This window comes from Zeus faber (assembly GCF_960531495.2).
Source record: "Zeus faber genome assembly, chromosome: 9".
Lineage (NCBI taxonomy): Eukaryota > Metazoa > Chordata > Actinopteri > Zeiformes > Zeidae > Zeus > Zeus faber.
The window spans coordinates 11,171,529-11,183,197 of NC_137197.1; the positions used below are offsets into that span (position 1 = coordinate 11,171,529).

At 40.4% G+C, this 11,669-nt stretch overlaps 1 protein-coding gene across 1 annotated transcript; it reads left to right on the plus strand.

The window, feature by feature from the left end:
• Positions 1 to 7,098: 7,098 nt before the first annotated feature.
• smtla (somatolactin alpha) lies at positions 7,099 to 11,419 on the plus strand (the record flags this gene model as incomplete). Its single annotated transcript, XM_080006278.1, has 5 exons — positions 7,099 to 7,106; positions 7,561 to 7,754; positions 9,971 to 10,084; positions 10,950 to 11,129; positions 11,219 to 11,419. The coding sequence occupies exons 2-5, from the start codon at positions 7,569 to 7,571 to the stop codon at positions 11,417 to 11,419; spliced, it is 681 nt and encodes a 226-aa protein (XP_079862404.1). The 5' UTR covers positions 7,099 to 7,106; positions 7,561 to 7,568.
• Between the last annotated feature and the right edge of the window lie 250 nt (positions 11,420 to 11,669).

Below are 11,669 nucleotides of genomic sequence, written 5' to 3' on the forward strand. Positions count from 1 at the left end.
ATGTAAGTATTGAATGGGTATAAACATTTATATAAATATGAATATAACTGGATATTTCCCTACATAAATAATAATAATAATAATAATAATAATCATAGTAATAATAATAATAATTATTATTATTATTATTATTATTATTATTATTATTATTATTATTATTATTATAATAAATAATAATAGCTGCAGGCAGCAATTCACAGGGTCCTGTTTATTGGTTTTAGGTACATGTTCCAGTTTTTTGGTTTCTGTGAAACGCATTATAATTTACAAAAGTTACAAACATCGTGGACTCACATCCGTACCAATAAACATGGAATTGCGTCTGCATGTTTCTCTTCTTCCGTTCTGTTTAAATAGCCCTGAGGAATGGTGTTTTAAGAATTAAGGTCAATACAATTGTTTGTGCAATCCAGCACCAGTTACAAGTTTTTGTTTTCTACGACCACTTCGAGACGTATGGTGGCAAAATATATGGGGGCACAAAGTGACCATGTTCTCAGTATAACGCCAATTATGGTCAATGTTTGGAGAATTTGTAAAGTGGTATCAATAGTTCATGATACAAATCTAGATGGCATGAAATCAAACCTCCGCGATAGTACTTATGAAACATTCCTATTTCAACCAGACGTCAACCATTGATCATAAGTTCTAACGTCATTGGTGTCACATTAGATAGCAGAAGCAGTCCTAACATTCATTTGGCATTAGAACTATTATGGAACAATTTGTCAATATTTAACACTTTCTGCCTTTTCATTTAAGTTTGCTAGGTTTAGCTATAGGACACTGTTTATACATGACATTTCTATAAAACAACCATTTTTTTTTTTTAAGTTAAACAAAACTGTCATTGTTGTAACTCTTAAACGGATCACTTACTTGCACATTTCAGTGGACTCAACGTATTTTTCGAAGTTTTTGTGGAATGCTGTTTTGTCCTTATATTTTCATCAATCTGGCAAAGTAATGTGGACCACAGAGCTAAAATATCAATCGAACAGATCCACAGACATCTACCAGGTAAGACACTGCACACTGGACACAATGCCACATTGGACACATTGGACACATGGACATTATGAATCAATAATAATAATAATAATAATAATAATACATTGTGGACACGGCTACAGGTAACATTAGTTTATTACAGTGTTATTACTGTGCATTATTGCTGTATACCCAGAACAATGTAAGATTTTGCCATTTTAGGTGACAAATTTGCCACACGTTGCAAGGAAGAGGAGGAGGAGGAGGAGGAGGAGGAGGAGGAGGGTCGAGAAGCTCTAGAGGAGAACATTGTTCCATATGAAGCAGCGCCAGCACTTCTCTGGTGACACCCAGAGAGGGTCCAGGTGTCTGGAGGAGGACCTGTGAATAGGAAGCACTGCTCTGACGTCCATGTCGGCAACGCAACACCCGTCGTCGTTGGCAACAACGGGTTCTCCAAAATCATTGAAGTATTCATCAGTGAAGGAAGAACCCAGTCACTATGCATCTATGCATTCTAGCCATATTTTATTATCTTATAAGTTATGTTTCTACTACCTACTACCTCTATTAAATGAATGTACCTACCTACTAATCTACCTACCTAGCTACCAACCTACCACCCTCCAACCTTCCTACCTACCTTCCTACTGATCTATCTGGGTGGTTATACAAAAACGTGCCATTATGTGTCCCTCGAACACTCATCTGTAAATTGGAATAAACATAAAGAAAATACACATACATTTTTTTTTTCTATCATTTTTAAAGAGTTTCAAAAACTTTTGTGCGAAACATCTTGCAAAAAAATGTTAAAATGGCGTGTCCCTCAGTATAATTTTACTACTTTTACTCACTATTGAGGCCAAAAAAAGTCAAACTATCATCAAAAAACTTGTTTCATTGCTTGTGAATGTGTGAAAACACCCCTTCAGAGATTGTTCCGAAAGTTGTTCCGAAACTTGTGTCATTTCCAGGAAGTGAGATCATCTTTCTTTTATGAAGTTGATGTAGTAACCCTGTTACCCTAGAACAGTAACAGGGTTGACGAAAAATTTGGAAAAGGTCTTGACTAGGGCTGGGCCTGTTGTTTCATAATTAGGCGATTGACGGCTATCGACGGTCATCGACACACACGCAAAAATAAGTCATAATCGCAAGTTGTAAATGTTTGTGTTTTAAAGTATAAAAACATCGACTTTCCTATAAATATACATAAACGATTTCATGTATGCTTAAACACCACACCATCCCTCTAAAGCAAAGCCGACAATACTTCTCCCTGCAACAGTCGCGCTTTCTCTGAAGTGGCGCTGTCTTTGAAGTTTACTGTGCATTGCAAAGTAAGCATTGTTTTTAATCTCCCTTTTGCAGAACACGATGCGGTAATAATAATAAATATAGCTGCAGGCAGAAATTCACGGGGCCCAGTTTAGTCGTGGATGCGTTGTTGCGTTTACCAGTTTCCCAGGTTCTCTGAAAAGCCGCACGATTTTCCGAGTTCAGCATGGGCTCCCATCCCCTGGTTGCTCGTCTTGCGGAGCAACCGCTTTGCAGTCTACACAGAGCAACCCTCCCGTCTTTAAAACAACTGTCCATGTTTACCTGTAAACCAGAACTTCTCATTGTTTTAAGTCACCGTGTCGTCTGTGGAAATAGAGCTGCGCACTCAGTGACGGGTGGCTGTTTGGTGCCGCGTCGTGCACGTCATTTTTTTGTTGAGCTTTTTCCTTGGATTACATTTTCAGTAAGTTACATTTCCATGAAATACAAAAAACGTTGTGGTATCTCTGTGGGTAATAACCATTGCATTTTCATATTTCATGGCTTTTTTTAACAGATTTTTCCGATGCCTCGCTGGATCTTGAATGTACACCTTTCAGTGTTTTCAAGGGATGCGCTGATGATATTTTAAGGATTCTTTTTTACTCTTTTTTTTTCATTTATCTGGAAAAGTAATATGGACCAAATGTGGATTAAAAAAATCAATCTGACAGATCTACTGACATCTATGAGGTAAGAAGCAATATAACTATACATGTAAATCGATAGTGTGTTAACTTCTAAAACACTACAGAGTGACTGATTCTAGACCGCACACTGGACACGGTCCAACTGGACATTCTCAATCTGTACATTTATAGCAAATAATATGGTGATGTCATAAAGCATCTTACTGTAAATCTCATCTGGTTCATTTCAGAATGAGACGTGTGACCTGTCAGTTAACCAAGACCAACTGAATATTTTGGGTCAAATTTGTTCGGTTTTTCACTGATATCTGCTCTGTCGGTGGATCGATTTGTATGAAATTTAAACCACAAGATCCTTTGGACATAGCGGATTATACGACAACTCAACCGTGTTCATAGGTTCAGCCAAAGTATGTCTTCCAGATATTTTTAACCGGGTTGGACATATTTCGGATTCAGATGTACTGGCTCGTCTGTCTTTAAATCCCTCAAAATCTGGTCAGTTTTTCGCTAATATCTGCTCGGTATGGGGATCGATTTGGATGAAACTTCAACCACGACGTCTTTGTGAGAGCACGGTTCAAACAAGACGTGAACCGTTCGTGTGTTATGCCGAAGTGGGTGCTCCAGATAGTTTAAGGCTTCAAAACTCAGAGAATTCTTTCCCGAACAATAACAATAAGGGGCTGCCACACCAAGTCAGGGCGTAAATGGCTCAGCATGTGTTAATTGGAATGTAGCATTTGACATAATCTTTCTTCTTGGCAAATAAATGGAACATTATCTTTCATTCTACCAAACTTTTTCATATCCCAATGAAGATTATTTCCATTGATCAAAACATCGTCTCGGTCATTTTGTGTCCATGTGCAAACATTCTTGATCTTGTTTTAAAGTATTGCTGTTAAACTGATAGCTGCACACTGCTCTTACTCTAAAACTCATCTTGTTCCAATATTTTTCGACTGTTGCTGTGCCGGTGAAGCATGAACTTTCAGCTAATTTGTATTCATTTTCATTGCTTTTTTCACAAATTTTTGTTTTTTGTGTCGATCAATTTGGATAAAACTTGAACCACAAGATATTTGCGAGGTCCCGGTTCTAACAGCACCTCAACCATGTCCGTAGCTCCTGCAGTTGGTCTGTCCCAGACAGTTTTGGCTAAAAAAATGACGAGTATAATAAAAATCTGAATGATTACAACAGGGGATCCATCTCATAATAATAATCATGATGATAACAGTGAAAATGAAGACTTATTTGGACTCTAACTATGAGGATGCGTTCAGAATGTGTACCTCATGAATATTAATATTTGCCCAGAAAAAAATCTGCTCCCTGGTGCTTGCTTGGTCTCTCTCTTCTCCTTTTTCCAACCAGCTAAATAAAGTAATTTATTCTGGAATATAACGCATTAGAACACTATAGTTACAACGTTATTCTCCTGCCGTAATTATAAAAGCTAATGTCGGGAAAGGAGTTATTGTCTTTTTTCTCCCCACTAAAACCACACAGTGGTGCCTGCTTAAATATAGCTACTATTTGGGCTTATATTATTATATTAAGAACCAAAGTTGACAATTGATATTCGGATTTTGAAAAAGACCATAATGCCAATCATTTGTCGATTATTGGGTGACGATTGATTGGCAGCAAAGATTGCATGACCAGCTCCGCCCTAGTCATGCCACCACCACATGGTGTACATTCACGAGAGGCTGAAATGTTGACATATATGTATATTAAAAATCCCAAACAAATAACTTTCTCGTATGCTTTTGTGGTAACAGGGCTGACACGACACGCTTATCCCCCTCCGTCAGACATTACACAATTCAAAGAAAATGAATTAAAAGAAGAGGACACCGACTTGTCTGGGGTGTTTTCATTAAAAGTAACAGGGTTGACGGCAACCTGGAGACCTGGCTCAATTGCCGCTTCTTTTTTTTTTTACATTTAAAACTAGAAATATTGAGTTACAGAGCTGTGAGAAAGTTCTGAAAATCTCACATCCATCCAGGATTCCTCTTTAGAATGCTGCGATTTGGGGGGGTATTCAGAGCTTTTGGGCGGGCAAACTATTGTGAGATTGTTGAATCCTCGTTCCGCGACCAGTTCGTTGCCAATATTGTTGACGGGAGGTTGTGCGGCTGCCGCTCATCACAGAGGTTCACCGCTGCTATTAACGGAGGTACCACCGATTGCATTTGAGGGGGCACAGCAGATACAGAATATATATTTTTTTGTTAATTCTGTTAAGGCCAAACATGTTCTATAGATCATTTTATTGGTATGTAATTTCCATATCCTTCATGTTTTGAATAAAACATTTCTTTTAGGTTCGGGTTACATTTACATTCGCAGTAACATCATCATTTTTCATAATCTTCTATGTTAAAACCTCTCGATAAATCTGCTTAATCATGTTGAATTGAAGGCTTGTGGATGCACCCTTGTAACTCCATTACACCCATAGCTGTAACTGAAACAAGCAGAATAACCAATATGGTAACTGTTGTCAACCCTGTGACTGAGGTGAAAAGACAAACGTAAAATCAACTCATTATGTTAGTAAGTAAAAGAGACCGGTAATCCACTCAAAGAAATTGGGGTATTCTTTTGTTTCCATAACTCTCTCTTGTTCCTCCCGTTCCTTCTGGAACATTGGGCGACGAGTCCCCACCATTTGCTCCGTTCCAGAATGGCTTCTTCGAGCCGTTCAGGCACCGACAATTCAATCATCCACTCTCCGCTCCGGATGTCCTCCCAGTTGCCGTCGGTGATACGCTGCCGGTGTCCGCGAAGCGGGAGAGCGCGAGAGGAATCACCGACGGCAACTGGGAGGACATCCTGAGCGGAGAGTGGATGATTGAATTGTCAGTGCCTGAACGGCTCGAAATTATTATTATTATTATTATTGTAAATATATGATGATAATAATAATGATGATAATAATAATAATGCCTTTGTGACACGGGTAAGTCAGCACCCGGTCCTCCAGGTTGGGGGTTGGGCGTGGGGTTAACAACCTCACGCCGTAAAAAAAGCATGTTACGGAAACGACGAGAAGAAGCCATTCTGGTAAGGGGCAAATGGTGGGGGCTCGTCGCCCAATGTTCCGGGAGGAACTAACTGACTAACTAACTAACTAACTATTTTGTTTCCATAACTTTTTCTTGAAACAGAGGATTCTGTTAAAGTGTCAATTGTAAATTTGCATATTTATCCGTAGAAAAAGTAAGCTCTTCAATATTCTCACTTTACAAACACACTGAGTGTAACAAGGGGGATTTTATCTTCCATAGTATATCAGGTAGAATTTATCAAACAGTAATTGATATGTTTGTAACAGGGTTGACGAAAAACATGCATGTATGGAAAATAATCAAAATATAATGTAGCCTGAGATGGCACAGCACATTGTTCTGAGAGTTAAGAATCTACTTCATCCAAAAAGGGGTTTGAAGACTTTTAAAACAGTACTTTGAAAATCAAACATTAGGAATGTATACCCACCTACCACTTACCTACCACTTACCGACCACTTACCTACTACTTACCTACCTACCACTTACCTACCTACTTACCTACCTACCTACCTGCCTACCTACCTACTTACCTACCTACCTACCTACCTACCTTCATACCTACCTACCCATTACTCCATTTACTTATATTTTAATTTCCATTGCATTCCTACCTTTAATGCTGAATCATTTCTGTACTTGAATGGACATCTATCAGCTGTTATACCAGTGGTCTCTGTCTACATTTTGCAATAAATCTTTTTTTTTGTTGGAATAGTTTCAGGAGTTACAGAACATATTTTGTATACAGTATATCTAAATCTATACAAACTGAAAAATGTATTATTAGTTGTTTTCCAATGTGTATCTTTAAATCCAAAACAAAGACCTTTTTGGCTTGGAGACTTGATACCTATATTGGCTTAATGAATGTGGAAAGGAGGAATTGGAGTAGCTTGACTTACAAGGAAGATTTCTTTTTTTTAACAACCCACGTAAGTCGTCCATAAGCTTTTGCAGCATTCATGTCGTGTTCAGCCCTATAAAAGATGTTCCCCAGAGGGACAGAGCAGGTTAGGACCTGGAGTTCCCTGAATAGACACAATGATTACAGGTATTTACATTGATTTAGTGAAGAGAAATGGAAATATAAGATAAAACAGGTTTTCTTTATCTAATATTTTTTCTTTTGATTTTTTATGTCAATAATTTTTCTTCATTCTATTTCCTTGTTCTTTATTTAATTTTCTCCATTTTATTCTTCTTATCATTATTATAAAAAAAAAATAGATGAGCAGATTGTATGTGCTTGTGTATGAACTTAAATATAATGGTAAAATATGATTTTCTTTTTTTTTGGGGGGGGGATATAACATACAACACAAGTCTGTTTCTGATATTTCAATAACTTCTTATTACTACTTTCTTTCTTCGTTTCTTTCTTTCTTTCTTTCTTTCTCCTTTTTTTTGTCTTTTTTCCTTTAATTACTTATTTATTATCGGCTGCGTGTGTGTGTGTGTGTGTGTGTGTGTGTGTGTGTGTGTGTGTGTGTGTGTGTGCATACCAGCCCTGCAGATGTGTGTGTGTGCCGTGTTGCTGGCCTCCTGCAGCCCTCCGGCCCTGGGCCTTCCCCTGGACTGCAAGGAGGAGCAGGACAGCATGTCCCGCTGCCCGTCCATCTCCCAGGAGAAGCTGCTGGACCGGGTCATCCAGCACGCAGAGCTCATCTACCGCGTCTCCGAGGAGTCCTGCTCGCTGTTCGTGAGTTCACGTGCACCGTCACTACCTCTCACCACACCCTGCCTCATCTCGTTCCCCCTACAGCAAAACACACTTCTGCTGACCTGCGGCTTTGGAAGGGTTAAATCCACCTCAGGTTTTCTCTGATGCTGAACACGAATGACGGCTTTTCCTGACACTGCTTGTCCTGTAAAGTGAAATTTTCAAGTATACATATTTACTTAAGTGTCATTCAGTTCGGGAGACTTACTCCACTATATTTCATAGGAAGTCTCATTACTTTTGTTTCAAATGAAATTGATCAGTTTGTCAGACACCCACCCAGGATTAAGAACATGGAGAGCATCTATCAAACTGCTCATCAATGATGCATGACTGTAGGTCCATATTCTTGTAAATTGCTATTTCACCACCTGCACCACTTTCATTTTGTTGTAAATTGTAGAAGAATATGAATGAACACTCATCTGCAGAAGAAGGATACAGCAGTGATATTATGGCATATCATGGTCATAACCGTATCAGGGCATCAGGTACTTTTACTTTTCAAACTTGAAGTACATTCAAGAGCACATACTGTGCTTCAATACTTAAGCAGAAAAGGCCATGTGGTACTGTAGTATTTTTTATGAAAGGGTATTCAAACTTGAACTGAAAGAAAAGCACCTGAATACTTCTTCCACCACGACTCTTGATAAGGGTAATATTCAAGGCTTACCACTGATTTGCTCTGCTAACTGGTATGATGAACGCCCTTTACTCACGCAGTTGGAGCTAATGGTTTTGTTTGACAGGCCCTTTAGTCTATCTGTGCTTTTGTTTAGGCAATGAAAGGCGAGGCAAGTTTATTTGTGGAGCACATTTCTTAACCAAGGGCAATTCAAAGTGATTTGCATGAGGCACAAACAACTTCACAGGGAAGCATAGAAATAAATGGGTAAAAAATGATTTAAAAAAATGTTATAAAAGGACATAATATAATCACAGACATAACAGGTTAAAGTGTAATTTATAGATTACAGGCCTCTATATAAACCGCATTGGGAACACCTTCATAGAGTTCAAAATCTATGTACACAGCATGTGGTCTATGTACCGCTTGTGATATCATATATGATCACCACTTAACACCTGCAATCACATTACATTGACCAAAAACACAAGAACCAATATGATAGTAATTATAATAATAATAATGATAATTTTCTTGTGGACATCAGACATGATCAAATCCAGGCACATTTTCGCTGACAATAAACTGTATTTTCGTAAATATATATATATATTGTTTAAGTGTATGTATGACCCAAAAAGATATTTAGTCCCAGAGCACTGTACTTTCACACTGAGTGTCAAATGGAAAAAGGCACTTAATTATGTCCAACTCTACCTAGAAAGAGAGGTTTTTAAGTGAGATCTAGGAAAGCCATATCCTGGAGGTGGGAGTATGAAAATTTGATGGCGCTGGTCATGGCTTAGAGTCACCTTGTACATATAATGTGAAATCAGCATTTTAAGAAGCAGCAGCAGTCTTGTAAACTTGGCCTGCAGCGAATGAAAGCTGCAGTGACTCTGATGATGAATTTCACATTTGATTTGATAGCTTATCTCAATTTTTTTCTTTTATTTTTTGGGGGGGAGGAGGTGGGGGCGTTTATAAGGAAAGCTGGGTTTTGTTAATAGGATTCTATTGAATTTATTACGTATTAATGTTTGGCCACCCGTCAATGCCAAGCAAAAATGTTCCAAATTTACAAAGAGAGCCAAAAAACTCTCTAAAGTGCCAACATATTTGTTTTTATTTTTTAGATTGAGCTTGGCCATTAACAACGGCAGCATATAATACTACCAACACCATTTCACACCAACACCATTTCCACTTGACACCTTTTGTAATTTGCACTTAATTTCCGACACGTTGAGGACCGCAGTTCCATGCTTTAAAGTACAGTAGGCGGCGCTCCTTTTTCAGAGGCAAGAATAGTTTATTGAAGGAGCAGCAGGACGGCGGTTTGGAACATACGAGGGTGATACTGATATTCTGGACGTAGTGAGGGACCAGGTCTGGGAAGCCTATTGAGTCGCTGTGGGGTAGGGTGGTCCAGGGAAATGACGTCAACAGACAAAGGCGAAATTGCCCCTGCTGAGGAACCCTTTGCAGAACTCATCATCCCATCAACCCTTGTGTCCCTTTTTTAATGGGAGTGTTTTTCCTTCTGTGTCCACGTGGAATTCAGGAGGACATGTTTGTCCCGTTCCCCATGCGTCTCCAGAGGAACCAGGCCGCCTACACCTGCATCACCAAGGCCTTCCCCATCCCCAGCTCCAAGAGCGAACTCCAGCAGATCTCTGTAAGCGGGGACACAGTATTTCCGCTGCTACAGTACAGGCACGAGGAGATCCACAGAGCTACTCTTTGTGTGAATTCTCTCGGCCCTTTCCTCTTCAGACGATGCGCCTTCCATTGTAGATGAAGGACTGTTTTTTTCGACGGGGATGCTGATTGATGGCTGTTTGTGTGCTATTCCGTCTTTGTGTTTGTCACCTGCTCGGCACGATTGTCTCAAATCACAAAGCTGTGATGCTTGTGCAAAGTGCCAAATCTGTGTCTTGCAACCAGTTGAATAATGCATAGCCTCCTCCTCCTGCTTTATTCATTGTCCCTCTCTTGTCACCTGTTTGGATGTTCACAGCGATCCCAGTAAAAGACCTTCAAGTATAACCAATAGTAGATATAGCCCATATCTAAACATCATTATATCCGTCTATTTTGTACAGTTTATCACACGTAAGTAAGGCGTAGAGTCGGTGCTTGCTCTGACTTCGCCCCATTTTCGGCTGGATGCAGTCTCGCAGTCTAAAGGTCAGTTTGATCTGCAGGCTGAGAACTATAAAATCCCACTTAGCGAAAAGGCCAAAGGAGGACAATATGGCTTTGGTGAACTATAATTTGGCTAATGGGAAGATCTATAAAATTATCGCTTGAAGTACCAAATGTCAAACCTAATGCCAAACACGACTACTCAAAGACTTCCACGCCTCCTAGGAAACTCCTTATCGGACATTATCGTCAATTATCATCAGCATCAAAGGTCATTACCATGGTCAATGCTGCACAACAGTCTTCCGGTTTAACATACCCCCTGATCTGTGATCGAATTGCACCATCGTGGCGGTCATGTTCGGAGGTTTGGACACGCGTTTTATGTTGTGCAGGACAAATGGCTGCTCCATTCCGTGCTGATGCTGGTCCAGTCGTGGATCGAGCCGCTGGTCTACCTGCAGACGACGCTGGACCGCTACGACGACGTGCCGGACACGCTGCTCAACAAGACCAAGTGGGTGTCCGAGAAACTGATCAGTCTGGAGCAAGGGGTCGTCGTCCTCATCCGAAAGGTGGGTTGACGCCAGCCTCGGGAGCACGGCCGGTACCGCGGTCTGCTCTGGGTTTTCCTTCGCTAATCCCTCCCCCCTTGTCCTCGCAGATGCTGGACGAGGGCATGATGGTGACGAGCTACAACGAGCACGGCCTGGCCCAGTACGACGTGCAGCCGGACATGCTGGAGTCGGTTCTGAGGGACTACACCTTGCTCGGCTGCTTCAAGAAGGACGCCCACAAGATGGAGACCTTCCTCAAGCTGCTCAAGTGTCGACAAACCGACAAATACAACTGCGCGCTATACTAGAGGCGCGTGAAAATGAGACCAGCGTGATCGTTTTCAAATAGTTTTGCATAGCTTTCATTCCCCCCTGAGTTTTGAGGCCCCAACACTGACACGTATGACCATGCCGGAGGCGAGGCAAGTCGTCTCTGCAAGGGTATCGATTGTTTTAAAACCGTCCTCGCGGTAAGCGCCGACTAAGTAGATGTGATGGTTTAGCCCTTCCTCCGACAAAATGATGCGCTTCACAACTCCTCCTCCCCCCGACTAAGTC